The 19,540-nt window shown below is 37.9% G+C and overlaps 2 protein-coding genes across 4 annotated transcripts in view; both read right to left on the reverse strand.

Annotated features, from left to right (window-relative positions):
- LOC107603025 (glutamate receptor ionotropic, NMDA 2B-like) overlaps window positions 1-962 on the reverse strand; it is an 89,212-nt gene extending 88,250 nt beyond the window's left edge. For all 3 annotated transcript variants that reach the window (XM_016295696.1, XM_016295695.1, XM_016295693.1), the window contains exon 1: window positions 780-962. In XM_016295696.1, coding sequence (XP_016151182.1) covers window positions 780-926 — 147 coding nt within the window. In that variant the 5' untranslated portion in view covers window positions 927-962. The remainder of the gene's footprint in view (window positions 1-779) is intronic.
- Window positions 963-1,231: 269 nt separating this feature from the next.
- LOC107602987 (glutamate receptor ionotropic, NMDA 2B-like) lies at window positions 1,232-18,984 on the reverse strand. Its single transcript, XM_016295652.1, has 3 exons — window positions 18,891-18,984; window positions 16,360-16,988; window positions 1,232-1,855 (listed from the first exon to the last, which is right to left on the reverse strand). The coding sequence occupies exons 2-3, from the start codon at window positions 16,384-16,386 to the stop codon at window positions 1,232-1,234; spliced, it is 651 nt and encodes a 216-aa protein (XP_016151138.1). The 5' UTR covers window positions 16,387-16,988; window positions 18,891-18,984.
- Window positions 18,985-19,540: the final 556 nt, after the last annotated feature.

The following is a 19,540-nucleotide window of genomic DNA, read 5'->3' on the forward strand; positions in this document are numbered from 1 at the left end:
ATATATATATATATATATATATATATGTTATTCATCTTTGTTAATGTTAATTGTTAAAAAATACAATTGTTCAGCGACTGTTCATGTTATTGGCATTATGCAATAATGCATATTATGCATATGCATTTGTAGTTTCCCTTTCAGACACAAAATTTATGTGAGGACAGTATTTAAATGAATCATGTAACATGAGTTACTAAGGTTTGCGCAAGTCATTTTACTGGTATTTGTGCCATTATTTACCACGTCTTAACCCATTCTTTGCCTGTGTTGTTAGTAGATTACCCACACCTGATTATCTGCTACGCTAATTTGCACTGCTCTTGGTAGACTGCGTTAGTCATTATGGAAATGCATTGGCTGCGTCTGTATTCTTGTAAGCAGATCACCTGCAGAACTTCCCACTCTCTGCTTTAATGGTATATTGTTCTCATGCTAATTTGCCCTGTTTAGTAGATCTGGCTGCTTATGCTAACAGATACAATTGATTTTAAATATTAGTAAAAGTTGAAATTTACAATAAAATTAATAAAACCTGTAGAGCTATTGTTCATAGTTAATGTTAACTAGTGTAGTTAACTAATGGAACCTTATTGTAAAGTTTAAAGTAAATTTACTACAAATTATGCTCTCCTTAAAGAAACTTTTGCCAGATTCTAAAACACAACACACATAGAATCTGGCCAAAGTTTCTTATAGGAGGGCATAATTTGTCCTCATCTTAACATTTGCAATTCAGAAGTCTTAAAATGTCTAGGTAGCAGTTGTGTTTGTCATACCTTGGCTGCCATGATCATGGAAGAGCCTCCACGGATGCCCAGGATGGGGATGTGCGTCTGAGCCGAGATGAAGTCCAATATCTGGGCGATGGCCTCCTGATCGGTATCGTCCCCAAACACCACACCCTGGAGCCAGTTCCGTGACATCAGAGCACAAATGCGGTTTATGATACTCTTGGGGTCGGTTTCGTTCATCGTGACTAATTCGACTTTGCTGTAGAGCTATTGTTCATAGTTAATGTTAACTAGTGTAGTTAACTAATGGAACCTTATTGTAAAGTTTAAAGTAAATTTACTACAAATTATGTTCTCCTTAAAGAAACTTTTGCTAGATTCTAAAACACAACACACATAGAATCTGGCCAAAGTTTCTTATAGGAGGGCATAATTTGTCCTCATCTTAACATTTGCAATTCAGAAGTCTTAAAATGTCTAGGTAGCAGTTGTGTTTGTCATACCTTGGCTGCCATGATCATGGAAGAGCCTCCACGGATGCCCAGGATGGGGATGTGCGTCTGAGCCGAGATGAAGTCCAATATCTGGGCGATGGCCTCCTGATCGGTATCGTCCCCAAACACCACACCCTGGAGCCAGTTCCGTGACATCAGAGCACAAATGCGGTTTATGATACTCTTGGGGTCGGTTTCGTTCATCGTGACTAATTCGACTTTCGGAGGGAGAGGCACGTGGAGGAAGTCCTCTTTCTCCAGACCTTCAGAGAGGGACCCCTCGCTGGAGTTTCCCACAAGGATCACTGCGATGCTAAGGCCTTGAGCAAACTTTGGTGGCAAAGGAGGACCCACTGGATTGACTCCTGGTGGAGGATAATGAGGAGGACTGATTATCGCTTGGCTGCGGTCGCCGCCGCTCATGCCTCCGATGGGCGTCCCAATCCCGCCTCCACGGCGAGACTCGCAGGTGGGGAAGAAGAAGAGAGAGAGGAGAAGGAGCGAGAGGGAGAGGGGCGGTTTGGAGGAAGAAGCCAGGGAGCCGAAAGACAGGACGCGACAGTCGGAGAAAGGGGAAGAGGAGAGGTGGAGGCTGACAAGCATGGCGGAGGAGTGAAGATACAGTCCCTGCAGACAAAAAAAGAGAGGAGAGAGGGAGAGAACTTCAGTTTGGCAGCTAAATTCACAATATCTACATGATTTGAAATTGAATCTGACTGGAGAAAGTTTAGTTGCTGTACACAAGTCAAACCGACGAGAGACCTGTGGTTTTAAAAAAAGAGCATGTGTCCTCATTTCAAGGGTGTGTCCTCTTCATTATTGACATATGTTGGACAGAAATCACAGAAATATTGGCAGTCTTGGGATTGAGGTCGTTTGCAGCTGTCACACACACACACACACACACACACACACACATTTTCTAACTAAGGACAGACAAAACACTTCTAATATTTATATATAAAGCTAATTAAAATTTGTAGGATGAACCCCAAAACAAATTGTACATTTTTTAGCATTTTTAGATTGATAAAAATATAGTTTGTAATTTGTACCCTTAAATAACATCCCTAGAGATTCCAAACAGATGTTTTGTCTAATGGCAATTTGGTCCTCAAACTATTGCACACTTTTTTAATGCTGGAGATTTGTCATTGACAATGCATTCTGGGTTTTCTTTATCCACTAAAAATAAACGTGTTGTGTTTTATCTGTCCAAAGTTTCTTATAGCAGAGTATAATTTGTTTTCATCTTAACCTTTGTACCTAAAATGTCCTAAAATACCTAGGTTGCAGTTGCACCTGTCATACCTTGGCCATGATCATGGATGAAATCCCAAGACATACCAAATGGAGGTTTTGTCAAATTTAGCTAACTTCTGATGACAATTTGGTCCTCAAACTGTTGCACACTTTTTTTTCAATGCTGAGGAATGCATCACAATGCATTCTGGGTTTTCTTTCTCTTGGGGACTTGTCGTTGACATCAGTTTTTTATATTGAGCTAATGCTATTTTCTGACCCTTTTGGGGATATTTGGTTCCTACAGTGTAGACAAAGTCTGGCCCACAAATGTATGCACTTCAAAAATAAGCTCAAAGAGTTCAAAAGACCTTGATTGTGAAACACAATGAGAGAGGGAGTAACTATGTATATACAGAGAGAGAATGAGAGAGTAGTGTGCATACACTGAATACCAAATGCAATTAGATGAGTAAGATACAAGTTGATTTATCAGCAAACAACATATTCACTCACACACACACACACACACACACACACACACAAATACACATACAGTAGTGACTGATATTTGCCAATTATCTTTCTGTGAAGACTTTGAGAAACACTTGTTATTTAGAGCAATTTTCATTAGCAGAGGTGTGGAACAAGTAAGTTATTAGCTAATATGTTTTTATCTGTTTTTATTTCTGAAGCACGTTAAAAAAACACAAAATCTGTGCTGTTTCATGTAGATCTATTTTCCATTGAAACAGGAAGTATGCATGAACATACACCACCATTCAAAAATTTGGGTTCAGTCAATGTACTTTTTACACAGCAAGGAAGCATTACATTTATCAAAAGTGACAGCAGAAACATATTACTACAGTATATATATACACTGTACATTATACCAGTAGCAGCTTATTTTTAGAAGGTAAAAAAAACTGAACGACATACCAGCTAACAGCCACAAATCTCATTTCAAGGGGTCTTTAAAGAACAGGCACAGAAAAAAAAAATAGAGGAGGACAAAAAAATGAAAGGACAGCATAAGTGAGGCATTGCTCAGAAAGAAAGCAAACACGCTTGAATAAAGAAGACTGCTTTTACAAGGCTAATTATTGGAGGTTTGTCAGTGCTAATTGCAGGTACACATGCTAATTGTGAATTAGCTCTCTTCTGCTGCAGAAGAGAGAAGAGACAGAGGAGGACAAAGTGTGGGAGGAAGAAAGAGAGAAATCGGTTGAGGGGGAATGGAAAAGTATAGAGATGAACTGCAAAACGAAATTGAAAAAAAAACTAAAATTAGGCAACTAAACAAATGAAGCAAAGACAGAAAGAGAGCAGTGACAAAAAAAGAGAAAGCGTTCTAATCATCAGCTCATTAAAAGTAGGTAAGCAAAGGGAAGCACACAGATCGGAAGGATAAGCACTAGATAGGGAGATAGAAGACTAGGAGGACAGCAGCTGGGAGAACAAGAGAGGGAGGAGAGACTAAGATGCTCTATTTGGCTCTGCCTCTCATTTTAACAGCACTTGGTTTCCATAGCAACTATTCAAATGAACCTTCCTCCACACACACACAAAAACAGAGACTGCTATATACAGACACAGTTATATAGATTTTGTGGTCTTAAAGTCCATAGTAACACCTATTCACAATCAACTGAAAATGTTATACAAATTGTGAACATACATGATACCACCATCTCTTGCAAAAAAAAATAAATACATACATAAAATAAAACACACACACCTCCCACACATTTTCTCCTAAGAAGCTAAAGGCTCAATGTCAGCTCCACAAATGTTTTTTTCAAACTGTATGTTACAGAATCGTCTGAAATGCTGGCACTGAATTACAGCTGATCCACATGTAAAACACACACCAACTATATACAGCAGACTTCTGAAATTAAACAGCAGTTGGTTTTAAACAGGTGGTTTTAGTTCAGAAAACCCTCTACATTGCGAGTAAATCACTCGCATACACTCTTAAAAATAAAGGTGCTTCACGATGCCATAGAAGAACCTTTTTGTCTAAATGGTTCCATAAAGAATCTTTAACATCTGAAGAACCTTTCTGTTTCACAAAAGGTTCTTTGTGGTGAAAAAAGGTTCTTCAGATTACAAAAAGGTAAGAAAGAGATGGTTCTTTAAAGAACCTTTGGCTGAATGGTTCTTTGTGGAACCAAAAATGGTTCTTCTATGGCATCGCTTGAAGAACCTTTTGAAGCACCTTTATTTTTAGAGTGCTAGAGTGTATGCGACAAAATTTTACTCTGGGCAACTAAATGATGTCTATCGTTAGCCATTGGCTAATAAATTCTAAGATTTTACTCGCCAGTATGCCTGTGAGAGGCTAATTACAAGTTTAGCACAGATATACTTTCACTCGCCGAACACTCTGAGCGCTTCAGAGTTTCACTCTCCGTCAACAAATCTGTACTATTCAGTTCACCTCAGTGGATGCGCAGCGTACTTGTATTTGACGCACCGTAAACTCTAGTGAAGGCACATGACTCGCCGTCGCTTTGCTGATAGCGCTGTTTCTCACACATGCAGAGAGAGAGCGCAAGAGAGTCTTACATACCACGCTGAATCGACGAGCTACATGTAAACCATATTCTTAGTTTTATTTTCCTGTCAAAATAACGGGGTTCATTTAGAATTATTCAGCTTTTAAGAACAAGCAGAAGCAGTAGTGGGTGGAACTAATGCACAAACGGCAATCTCATTGGCTGGCACTCATCTATTACCATCCCTGTTTTAATTTCAGCAAATCAGTTCGAGGGAACGCCGACAACGTGATTCATATTCATGAACCCAGCGGCTCATCAATCCAAGTACGTTGTATATTGTTAGTATAGTAGTAGAACTAGTAGTAGTATTATCTTTTTATAATAATTACTATTATCTATTACTATTATCTATTTTTTTTAAAGTAACCCTGAATGGCCAACAATATCTTAAGCATCACCAGCAGTCCTAAGTTCAGTTAAAATGACAAATAAGCATTCATACATGGTTACCAAGTTTTAGTTCTAATCACTGAAGTTCTATTGTAATTAATAATAATTAAATAGTGCTTAATTATCATAATATCATAATATAATGCTTGATTAACTGATTAAGAAGCTAAGATTTAAGAAGCTGAGCCATTTTACAAAGATAAACTGTTTTGGTGAAATTATATATATGTGTGTGTGTGTGTGTGTGTGTGTGTGTGTGTGTGTGTGTGTGTGTGTGATTTGTGAAAAAAGCAGAGGGGGGGATGATTTTGAAAACTTTTTTTTTTGAGAGCAAGGCTTTAAAGTATATGTAACGTGGTTCAAAGTGTGGAAGGAAGGAGGCGGGAACGCTCAAAGAAAAATTTAATAAAATAAACAAACACAAAATAGTGCGACAGCCCCTCACGGATGACTGTTGCGCACAGACAGAACCAAAACACAAAATAAAGTCCAGGCCTGGTCCGCTCTCGTCCAACACTGTCGTCACTCCTCCTTTTATCCTTCCGGAGCTCCTCCGTGGGACTCGAGACCGGTGAGTGGTGCAGGTGTTGTGCATTAGCATTTACTCCACCGGCCTCGCTCCGTTCCCACGAATCATTTGATTCTGATCTGGACTTCGGCGCTGTTCGCAGGATGTGTTTTATCCCCACCGGAGATCAAAAATAATTCAGCAGAGGCAGGGATGCTTAGACCAGAGGGGGGGAAAATCCCCCCCCCCATCCCCCCCGGCAAATCGCACCCTGTGTGTGTGTGTGTGTGTGTAAAATAGTATATCACAGGCGACTAAACTAAAAAATTTACTAGCCAATGGCGATTATATTGCCACGGTGTGCATAGAGGGTTGCCAGGGTAAATTCATGCTCATATTCTTTTGATGTTTATACTGGGTTAAAGGCATAAAGAACATTTTTACTATTTTTAAAACCATGGCACAACCAATGTAAAAACTGTTTTTATACCGTATATAGTGTAGTATATAATTTATTATAGTTATTATTTGTTATTACAGTTTTTTTACTTCATTATTAATATACTTTTATATAAGTACTAATAATAAAACAATTTAATAATATAATATATTTAAGCTGAGCCGAGTAGTCCCTCAGCTCACTCATGGATCATTTTGTATTTTGGGGAGCTGTATTAAACTTTCATTGTTTTGATGCTTGAAAACCCTTTTTCGTCTTTGACCCTGACATATAGATCATATATCTGTTGTAACATTTGTTTTGTTTTTGTATTGCCAACAATTCGCCTCTTCAAAGAAAATGCTCCCAGACATACATATACATGTATCTTCAAGCTGCATCTATATGCCTGTTGTCACTCTACACTCGTGTTTGTTGTCAAGAACTCCAGAGTCGCTCTACATTTCCTGGATGGCAACTAAAGCTTAAGTTTAACTGACACAGACGACAAAAAATGTTACATATGCACGCACATTCCTCATGGTGCTGTATAATATCCATGCATCTGCCTTCTCCGATAGATTGATCTCTCTTGATTTTCTGTGAGACAGCTGTGCACAGCCTAAGGCCTGATTGGCAATTGGCATAAGACGAGAGAATGGTCCCCTAGGGCCCCAGATTGGCTACAATGGTCAGAAAGCTTCCGATAGGCCTGGGCCTGTCTGTTGGTGTCAGCTAAAATGCCATTTAGACTTATTGATCTCAAAAGCAGTCGAAGATCAAAACTAGACCCAAACCAACATGATTACAGCAATCCAGAACAAACCAAGCAAGACTTACTAGTAAAACTGACACAATTAAACCTAGCTACCACAGGGAAGGGTATAGACTACACAATGTGTGTGACAGGTGATTCAAAGGTATCCTGACATTGTGCACATTTTAGAGGGCGAGAGAGGATGTGAATCGAATAAAAACAAGTATGTACATTTGTGCACTGTAATACATCTCCGTTTCTTTCATTGCTTTGGGAAACACAGATAAGGCATTTTTCTACGCCGTCCCCCATCTCAGTTCTTCCTGGCAAAGTAATACATTATGTATTCAACAAAAATGTTTGTACAAAAGCCCATCACAGACTCCCTCCCATCTCAAACGAGTTCTGTTTCAGAGCGGGAGGGAAAGCTTTGATAACAACCAGAAACTGAATTAACATTCATTGATGCAGTTATACAGAATGAATTCCGATAAACCCGAGACTGCTGATTCAATTCCGAAACACACAATTTTTTTTATTTAATTCAGCATAAAGAGATGACTTTTTGTAACAGAAAAACCATACATACACATGCACGCATGCACTCACACACAGACCACACTTAAAGTAAGAGATTAAGCTTGTCTAGTAATCCAGTGCAACACTGTGGAGGTATGCAGCCTGCCTTTTTACGTCAAATAATCTCTGGGGTACATGTAACACACACACACCAACATACACATCTTGATATTTACCGCTAACTAAGCTCATTTTCATTCTTAGACATTTAGCCAGTATTTCTGTCTTGGCTTCCTCACAAGCATACGTTCTCAAACACACACCTCGTACACACTCAGGTCTCTAAGGTGTATTGGTTCTCGGGAGGGACTGGATTCGTGACAGAGACTGGAGAGCTTGAGAGCGCTGGTTTAGGGATGCCAGCTACACGTGCTGACACCAGCGGTGGGTCCTCCACGCTGGAAGCCATTCTGGGATACAGAAGAACAGTCCTTGATCTGGGTGCAACAGACAGGAAGTGACAGGATTTTGAGCAAACAGACGTCATGTGACGGGACTCTGGATGATCAGCTGTGATGGGACGTGACCCTGGATAAACAGCTGAGATCTGACTAGACTCGTGAAGATCAGCTGTGACTTGATCTGCCTCACAAAGAACAGCTGTAACTTGACTGGTCTCATGAAGATCTGTGGTGACTTGACTAGACTCATAATAATGAACTGTGACTTGACTGGACTCATGACAATCAACTGTGACTAGACCTGACTCATGACGATCACCTGTGACTTGACTAGACTCATGATTATCAGCTGGGACTAGACTCGACTCAGGCCGACCAACTTCTTCTACCTCCAGATTAACTCCATTTAGATACAGGACCTGATTAACCAGCTCGATCAGGGGAAAGCTATACGTGGGAAGAGCACCGCTGATTATGTCATCATCCAGCCCCAGCCGAAAACAGACCCCGAGGACAGAATCCAACCAGCTCACCTGGTGAGAGAGCTCTAGGAACTCCTCCACATACCTCTCCGAATCCCGACCACTCTGCCGCAGACACCAAAGCCTGTCTTCAGCCATTGACATCTCGTTTTAGGTCAGTTATTCTGTCACGTTGTGGCTGTGCCAGGGAACAGGCAGGACGATGAGGATGAAGGATACAATAAACCTTTACTGAATACACGAGAGGGTAGGAGCACACGCACAGGGTAACATTCACAATAACTGACCAACTGGAACACAATGGACAGGAACTGATGTAGGGTGGATAACGAGGGGCAGACAGGTGAGCACAATGAGGTGATTAACTCATAATGGGAACAGGAACAACCAAATAAGGACACAGAGGGAGAAACCATAATAGACAGTCCACAGGGGTGTGACAATTTGTTCAATTATTTTTTTCACTTTATTTAAATGCTCAAAATTCAATAGAAAATTACCATATAATGTAAATCTGATTGATGAAAGAAAATTGTACAAATATTGTACAAGGTCTCTGTTTTGTAATGATGTTACAATCCACCCCACCTAATGTACTTGACATGAATTTACACAGTTGAAGATTTCAAAGCAGCTGTAAATTATAATAGATAAATGTGTGTAAATATCAAAGTTTGAGATACAATTTCGAAAATCATGCATTATGTACAAACACACTGCACTAGCAGATGCACACAGAGACACATTACACACAAAAACAACCAAAGGAACAGACACGTTCACACAAGCATATGACACATACAAACATGCACAAACACAAAACACAGCTTTAAACATATGCAAATCCCACAAACCGAACATACATACTCACAACTCCACACACCTATACCCAGAATGTCAAAATCTATGTGGTACGTTTTTTTGGTTAACAAATGCAGAGGAAAAGCAGCGCTACTGTATATATGCCAAATACTAGATGTTATGAATGGCTACAATCATAACATCTGTATCAGAGCGTACACACTCTGACAGACACAAAGACACTGCTGAGCAGGTTTTCGGGTGAGAGATCACTTCCTCCCCTGAGGGCTTGGTGATGGCCTGCTTCTGTTTTGACCAATCACACGCGAGCATTGGCTCACCCCCCCTGCCCATTGGTCATGGGTAATTAATTAGCAAGCTGTTCCTTGTTTAGGCCAAATGAATATCAGCACATGGTTACCATGAAACAATGAGCCCCATCCCAAATCACTCAATCGTCCAATCCTCAGTGCTTTGTAATACACCATGTAGTGTTGGCTAATGGACAACAAAGGGAGGTGGAAGTAGAATGAGATACGAGCATGACCTGTGATGTGATGTACATTCTTTACTAGTTTTAAATACGCATCAAATCACGTGGACTCCCACTACTGGTATTCCACAACTACGAGCAAGTCACTTAGTCAAAAACATTCAAGCTACAGATGGTCATTCAATTTCCGGTGTCTTTAATAGTTTGTTCTGCCTGTTGAGCCGACAAAGGGCTCCAAAACGATTCCTGTGACTGATTTTAAGTCCTAAAATTAGAATCCTACAAAATCACTACAGCTAACTATGTTATTATGACCATTAAGTTCTTAATGGAAGACATTAGACATCTTGGTCATAAGAGATAAAATAATAAAAATATTTGATGATTTCTTATTGTCGATAATTTTTTAACTGAATTTAACTGAATTTTTTAACTGAAACTAAAGATTGTGAAATTAAACATTTCTTCTTTGGTTTGTTTTTATGTGATTTAAAAGCTCTCAGTTCAGTGCACTAGCTTTGTATACCGCTATAGCCGATTGACCTGCTTGCTTACACTTAAGACAATTTCTAAAAATCAAAAAATCTAGATCAAAGACACACCTCTTTGGCCAAGCATTCAAATAATGCATCTCATAATCTTGTACTGCAGTTATATCTGATCAAATGCACATTATTATTCTTTAGTTTTGGTTAAACAAATCAATTTTGCTTGGCTGGAACAGCAGCTACGCTAATTATGTCTCTATTTGTTTCTCTGTTTTTGCCACAGGATTGACATCCCGTGGTAACTAGGATTTACACAAGCTTCAGTCTGGATCCAGAACACCTGAGAAGAGATGATGCCAACCCCTCAGAGGACCTCAGATGATGCCAACCCTGAAACAACAGAACTACCACATTTTCCTATAAGTTTGATTGCATCATATAATAATTGCTGTTAATAGTGTTCATTGTCTGTTTTATTACGTCTTAAATAGATTTTTCCGTACATTTCTGCCATATGTACATTAACTGACAGTCACCACTGATAAGCTACCACTAAATATTGTAGAAACTTAATTTGCTGTAAAGTTGCTTTACAATGATTTGTATCGTGAAAAGCGCTGTACAAATAAACTTGACTTGGCAATTGATACATTTTATATTTTTATACATCTTATGTTTTTGTTTGATCAGGCATTATAAATGATTATCCCCTAGGGTCCTAGACAGATTCAACTCAATGGTGTGTGTGAGTGTATTGTAAAATTGCATATCAGGGTCAGAAATTGGAATATTGGCAATATTTGCCAACTGGAATTGCAAAAAAAATATATAAAATTTTAAAATTACCTTACTAAATGGATCTGCGTTGTTTTTATGTTAAATACTTGCATTTAACCAGTTACTTATATAGATTGTTAGAAATCTTTTTTTTTGTTTCAACATCAACAAAAAACATCTTTACACTTCAAAAGTGGAACAGAAGCTGCATCTGACATGGCATTTATGTTCATTTACACGGACTGTTTAATGCTGCTCATGTACATGTATTTACACAAAATTGCACAGCCAATAAATAAATCTAAAATTATAATCATTAGGGAGTGAAGCTGCAATATCATGACAAACTCATTATTGCTCTTGATACTGTAATGATTATTAATCGATTAATAGAAAGATTTTGTGGGGAAACAGCACATCATATTCTAGCTACAGAGGAAAGGAGCTAAACCGTTTACCGTAAATGTTTGCCCTAAGATTACGGCATCTACCAGCAGAGGTTATCTGGGCCATACTAACCAGTCAAATCTTGACCTTTTGGCATAAAGAAGACCATTACTACCTATTACCATCTGCTTGATTAGAATTTTATATTAAACTCTAGAAGGCGGTAAATCTCCAGAAATAGGATTGAGCACCCCTACAGTAAAGGCAGACAGCTAGAAAATGCAGACCAAACGTTTTGTATGTGACAGCAAATCTTATATATCCAGTATTTCACACTTCACAAAAAATAACAGCAAAGCAAAATATGGTATTGAACTGCAGTGTTTGGTATAATGATATTTTGACTGTTGTCTGCAGTACAGATCCGCTTACTGGCAACTTGCTCGTCTATATCCTCCATTCCGAAGGAGCAGAATGTCATAAAGTGACATAATGAAAGACATAATGAAATTACACCATTAAATATGCACATCACTCATCTCAGAGACGTACAACACTGTGCATGACTGGACAAGAGCTCATTAAGTCACTGTAACTCTATCTGTAATGAAGTCATGCGCTGTGATTAAGGCTAAGCTTCAACCGTCTTAGTGAACGAGGGACGGGAGCCAAAATCACTCCTATGGTGATGGAGGTGTGAATTACAACAGGTGCACATTGATAAACTGGTAAATCATCGCCATGGGGGAGAAAAAACATCAAAACAGACACATGCACACACAGGCCTGTTTGCAAACTGACCTGTGCCATTAGATATTGCTTTTGACCCGATTACACAGGTGAACTCTGCTAAATGTGCCCGTTACACATATACACAAATACACGCACTGGAACCAAATTCCCTTAATTTGTTAATCAATACTGTTAAAGCCGATGAGAAAAGTCCAGTGCAGGATAATGACCTCCATGTCATGTCAATCCATCTCTTCTTCTTCCACAAACACTTTCACAGAGACGTGCTTGTTAACTTCAGCAGACAACAGTTTGAACTCTGTAATCTGCTTTCATTTTTCAGTTTTATCTGACCACATACTGCTGTACCCAAGCGAAAAACTAAAAAATGAAAATACACTTTCAATTTCATTGAGTTAAGAGCTCTTTTTCTCTATAAGTCAGTTGTTTCTCTGTTTTATCTGTTGTTAATCATTCTGTTATCTATTATTGATATTTAAAAGGGGTCATATGAAGCGATTTCAAATTTTCCTTTCTCTTTGGAGTGTTACAAGCTCTTGGTGCATAAAGAAGATCTGTAAAGTTGCAAAGACTAAAGTCTCAAATCCAAAGAGATATTCTTTATAAAAGTTAAGAGTTAACCACGCCTACCTAAAACGGCTCGTTCTAACACGCCCCCACATGTCTACATCACGATGTGGGAAGATTTGCATAAAAAGGCGCCCAAATGTTTACGCAAAGAAAGAAGGCGTAACTCTTATTCTCGCTGTAGTATTGTTGCTGCCGCTGCCATGTCGTGAAGGCGCTGTGTGTTTCATTGTGAAAGCGAAACTACTTTGTTTGGTCTTCCAAAAGAGGACGATATCTGCTTCGTCATGCCTAGAGCTGATCCGTGCTGGTCGCTGAGGAAATACCAAAGCACTGGATAGCTGGCCAATAAGAGCACACCTCGCTTTTCAGACCGATGAGCTTTGTAAAAATCAACGCGTTTCAGAAAGGTGGGGCATAGAGGAGAAAGAATAATGTACAGTATGTGGAAAATAATGTGTTTTTTTAACCTTAAAATGCATTAACACATTTCATTACACCAAATACACAAGATGATGTTCTTTTTAGCAACATCATATGACCCCTTTAATAATGATCATTTGCAACCAAACAAACATCAAATAAGAATCCTGTAAAAAAAAATAAAAATTCTAATTAAATCCTACTGAATGAAGTGAAATGAGATTGTCCTATTGTTAAATATATTGTCCTATGAATACAAGTTTTGTTGAAATCATATAGGAAATTATCCCATTAGGATCTTTCCAAATGATTTTAGAAATTCCAATATTGGATTTATTTTTTACTAGGATATCTATGAAAAATACATAATAAAATAAAATGTATTAATGAATTCTGAATTTAATAAATTAATAAATGTATCCTCAATTTTATCAGTTATTTTGCACATACACTTATTACATCTACTATCTTTCTATTTTCTGTTATTGATGTTTAATAACAATCATTTAAAAACAAAACAAGAGTCAAATAACAATCCTGTAAAATAAGTAAAATCCTATTAAATAAACGGAAATCAATTATTTTATTGCTAAATATATTGTGCAATTAGGACAATATGTTTTGTTGGAATCACATTGGAAATTATTAGGACCTGTCCAAATTGTTGTTGAAATTTTTTTTATTGTATAATTCCTATATTAGATTCCAGAAATTTTACTAGGATATTTCTTCTATAAAAATACATAATAAAATGATTAAAGTATAATAACAATAATATAAATAATAATAAATATTCTTATTATTATTATTCATATTGAATTACATTATTAATACATTTTATTATTAATAATGATCATTTTAATTCAAATAACTAAATAAACAACAAACAAACTTTTACAGGAAAGTACACAACATTCTAGCCCTCTATTTTCACTCCTACTGTGTCTCCACTCCAAAACTATAAAGCAAATAAGCACCACCAACAACACTACACATCTAACATGTTTCATCATCCATCCCTGCATCCCTGAGAGGCTTTTATTGACTATTATCCTTGTTGTTTGAAAAGTAACATTTATACATGTCAAATTTCCCCAGTTTTCAGGATGATAGATTAAGCCTCGTTGTTTGCTCATTCGGTACACACACTAGTGCAATGTGGAGCGGTACATTGTCAGACAATTTGTATACACAAGCAAGGTGTCTACAGCGTAAGTATCATTATTTATGAAACAACAGCTGACACAAAATCTGATTTGCACCATCTCTGTGTAACCGTTATATCATTGAATGTCTAGAATGCCCTCGTGTCCCTATGTTCCGTTGCCATGCCAACAGAGGCTCCGTTACCACACCAACAAAATCTCTGAGTGATGCTTCACTCTGAAAGACATTCCACACTCTCCTCATCCCTCTGGTGCCCGTCAATCAGTGTCATGCTTGATTGACAGCTGCTTCGACCCCACTGACGTGGGTAAAAAAACGCTGTCACCTCACGTTAATCAGAAGCGGCGTATCTTAAGAGGGTGATATGGGAGGAAAGCGTCATCAGACATTTTCAGATCCACTAATGACTTTCGTGTTTTCCCAGGAAGGAGTCTAACGGCTATCAGGAGCGTCTCGGGAGCAGCTCGAGAAAATAGAGCAGGAGAGTGAAAGGCATCTCGACCTCTCTGTCAGTTTCTCACCCTATTTTCTTACCGCCTCTCTCTTTCTCAGTATTTATCGCTCCTACTCTCTCTTTCATTAACCCACTTAGCTACAATGTCTGACCCAGACCAAAGGCACATTACTCAAACTAGACAGAAGGCAGCACGACCAAGAGTAATTTGGGCGAATGCCTGCATGAAAATAAAGCAATGGCGCCCTGAGTATCACAAACACACACATTCGTTGAGACAACAGAAAATACAGACATGTCTTTAAAGCCTTCGAGTAGGTGACAGAAGATAAAATGGCGATGAGAGAGAGACTGAATGTGCCTGCTTAAAAGTGCACATCACAGATCGAGAATGGTAGGAAATATTCAGAATATTCGACTACCATTACTACTTTAAATGTTGTTGCAGAACATATGTATTCTAAGCAAATTGTCTGTATACATTGAGTGACCTATACTGCATTTGTCAAAATGGGCAGCATGCAACAGTGTGCATAGTGCTGGGTGTGTGTACTGTATGTATCCCACAGTGCAATGTACTCAACTTCCATTTCCACTGTGATAAATGAACATAAAATGTGTTATGATTTTAACATCTCTTTCATGACTCATTATTTGATTGAACAGTCATTTTTGCACCAAATCGATTTAACCAAGATTAACCAAGATGAAAACTGGATGCCAGTTGATAAGTTAAACCAAGTGGTTTGGCCAGTTTAGCATGGTCCATTTAGGACCATTAGCACCATACTGTGGGCAAAAAGCATCCTTTATTGATGTCCATTCAGTGGAGGTGGAAGCTGCATTTATTTGATCAAAAATACAGTAAAAACACTGCATAAAAAAAGGAAAATGTACTGGTAACTTACTGCCAGGATATTATCCATTAATTTTATGGACATTTCTGTTAACCCTAAAACACAATGCAACGAAGTGCAAAATTCACAATACAGGTAAAACACCTGTAAGAATCAGAATGTAAAATTCTTTCATATTAATACAGTACATTGTGCCCTATTTTTACCCATTTTTTTATAGTGTAAGTAACGTGAAATATTACAACAATTTAAAGTAACATTTTTCAATTGTAAAAATATTTAAAAATGTAATTTATTCCTGTGATGGAAAAGCTACATTTTCAGCAGCCATTACTGCTATTAGTCTTCAGTGTCACATGGTCTTCAGAAATCATTCTAATATGCAGATTTGGTGCCCAAGAAACATTTCTTATTATTATCAAAAAAAAAATTGTGGAAACCATAATACATTTTTTTTTCCTTAAAAATTTTTTTTTTATAGATCCCAAGCTTTCGAATGGTAGTGTACATTATTCATAGCTAGTATTCCATTACAAGCATAATCAGAGATAACAAGGATACAAACAATAGAGGAAAAGAAAACAGAGTTCATCCCTTACCTTGAACATTGCCAGCCCAACTCCCATTTTCTCTCCTCAACTCCTGCATGTTGATGTGAGCTGGGTCTTGTCTCTTCCTCTCATAGCCCTGGATGGAGGAGTGACTGACTGTTGAAGTAGTTTGAGGGATTGGTAAGGAAAAAATAGGACTGGTTCAGAGACCGTGGATGAAAGTGTAGGTCCTACTGTAAATCCAGGCTGGATGACTGAGCACAGGAATTGTCTATTGAATCAAAACTATTAAGAAAAGTCACTCAAGAAAAGTAAGAAAGATGCCTGGCTCACAAATAAAGACAAAATAAAAGACAGCTATGCAAACGATATTCAGTTACTGAAGAAAAGTTGAAAGACTTATATCAAATCTAAGAAATGTACTTACTGTAAAATTGAAAATGAACCAGGACAAAGTCTATGACAAAGCCTACATTGGCTACAAAATGTGATATAAAGTGAAAAAAGGGTGAAAAGGAGATGTTTCTTGATTAGTCTAAAAGTCCGTTTTGATCTGAACAAGTCCACAAACTCTGGAGCTGCTGGATGCCCAGTAGTGAAAAAGCTGAAGCAGCGACGTCTGGTCTTAATTGGTTCAGGTATCCATGTACGTCCTTTGCTGGGTCCTTCTCATGACACTATTGGAAAAAAGAAAAAAGAAAAATAAGAGAACAGTATCTTAAGCACAGGTTTTTGGGCAAATGATGTTGAAAAAAAAGGTCAAATTTGTTGGTGACTTTGGAAAACTGAGTGCGATTTTTCTTTTTTCCCCTTTTGTTATTTCTTTCAGTTGATCTAATATAGAGTGCTCAACACTAAATGCTTCATTGGTATGTAATAGATGAAGTTTAGTCTATTTCGAGCTATAGAAGGGACAGGCGTGTTTCACAAATACACATAACACACTTACAAATGCATACAAATACATTTATGTGTGATATTTTTATCATGTTACTTACCAGTCTAACTGTCCTTTGGCATTTCATCAGTATTATTTGGATAATGTTTACAAAAATGTGAAACACAAGACGAGTGCAAGCATTCAAAAACATAAGACAAGATGGTCGCCTTCCTTTGATATGTCCATTTCGAACAACAACAGGCAAGTGAGATGCTTTTTTCTTTTAGTTTTTGTTTTTCATACAGTCCATGTATAAGAAAAAATTGTGATGAAGATGATGAATTCAGGACGTCAAAAGAAAATTTATTTATTTTTAAATTCAGCTAAATCTAAATGTTAATTGAGATTTCAAACCAGTCACCAAGAAGGAAGCATAAGCACATAAACTAAATATGATGCTTAGAAAATAATATATTAAATAAAATATCAGTATGAATGGAAAAAGGAGATGTTCAGATTTCCTTCCATCTTAAGTTGCAACACAACGTCACTTCTTGGATCCCCATTCCTTTCTTAGATTCATTTCAAATGAATTCAAAACCAAGGGAAATTAAAAACAATCCTGTTTGAATCTTGTTTTTCTAAATATTCAGAGGTAAACATACATTACATTCTACAAAATCAAAATACTAACACAGAATATCAAATCAAAGAAGGCAGTTCTGAATTAAAATGATGTATAAGATGAAGTGGAAAATGTTCATTAAAGGAGGCTAAATTAGGGGATATAAATAACTTACAGTGGGGAGTGAAAAGTTTCATTCTCTAATGAGCTAACGGTCATACGGTGGTCATGCCTGACAGCTAAAAACAGGGACCCTCAATGAGTACAAAGAAAATCAAGAGGTTGTGATAAGAAGAGGAGGTGACGGCCTGTCTGAAAGGTGTTGGATGGATGGATAAAAAGAGAGAAGAAGGTGGGGAGTGCCAGCAGAAAATTAAACACTCAATAAAACAAAGGACTGACCATAACAGCTCAAATGGACTTGAGCTTTCAAGTAGGGGAGACAAGAAAAAAAAGAACTGACTGATGCACTGAAGCCTAATCAATATTTTGAGCAAATACCAATCTATTCTTCACAATTCAAGTTTCATGTTTCACTAGCTTAGAGGAGGTTGCCAGCAATACAAATCACAAGTTTAAAATGTGTCCAAGAACCGCAAATTAAGCAGTCACGCCAACCTCACCCATCTCAGTCAAAGAACGGAAGCAGAACCTCATCTGAAATTTGTCTGTGACAATTTCTCAAACAAAATAAGACACTGATGCTTGCACTGGACACTGGAGATGAATGGAGGCTATTTCAGACTGGGCAGCCCAAGACCAGATGTGTGCAAGTGTGTTTTAAGTGTGTGTGTTACAAAAGAAAGAATAACAGGAAACAAATGTCTTGCTGTTCATAAGTACAAATGGAAGATGGACAGAGTTGGAGAAGGGTAAAAATGGGCATGGAGAAATGATATGTAATGCTTGATATCTGACTGTCCATTAGTTTAATGCATGTGTGTGTGTGTGTGTGTGTGTGTAAGTGTGTGTGTGTGTGTAAGTGTGTTTTATGTACATGTAAAAAAGGAACACACAAGTACACACACACAGACAAACAGACCAGACAGACACTAAACGAGCCGTTAAACCTACCTAGAAGAATATTAAAGCATCCAGGGAAAAAAAGAGTGATACGTGAGGGTAGATGGTGGAGGACTAAAACAGCTGTTTAAAAAAAAAGGAGAGAAAGAAAAATAATTACAAAACTGATAAGGAGATGTGGAGATGGTTTTGAGTCTCTTTCACAGTTCTAACCAACTTTCATTCAGGGAGCATCACACTTTTGGGATGAAGGGAGGGATGGAAGAAAGAGGGGATGATCAGAGGAGAGAGATGGGAAGGAGGGACAGGTGAATGAATGAAGGGGGTCATAAATAGTTAAAAATGAGTGAAAGTGTAAAAAAAACTTGCCCCTTCTTTCTCTTCTCTCCTGTCTCGTCATAAATAGACAAAATTATACACCATATAGATGGAGAAATAGATCAGGAGGCAAATGATGGAGAGAGCGAATAAATGAAAAGATGATGTGCCTCCAAGCACCACGATGAGAAAGAAGAAAAAAACAAAACGAAAGAAAAAAACAAATATTCCAGTGCCTTCCGTTTTTCTTCTCTGCTTTTAAACAGGGAAGGCAGTCACTTTGTTCCTGCTGTCCAGTTGTTGCTTTAAGTTCTTTTTCTCTCACTCTTTTTTCCTCTCTTACTTTCTCTTGGCTTCTGTAGAAGAAGTCCTCCGTTTGCAGT

Source organism: Sinocyclocheilus grahami, unplaced genomic scaffold, assembly GCF_001515645.1.
Source record: "Sinocyclocheilus grahami isolate Dianchi unplaced genomic scaffold, SAMN03320097.WGS_v1.1 scaffold339.1, whole genome shotgun sequence".
Lineage (NCBI taxonomy): Eukaryota > Metazoa > Chordata > Actinopteri > Cypriniformes > Cyprinidae > Sinocyclocheilus > Sinocyclocheilus grahami.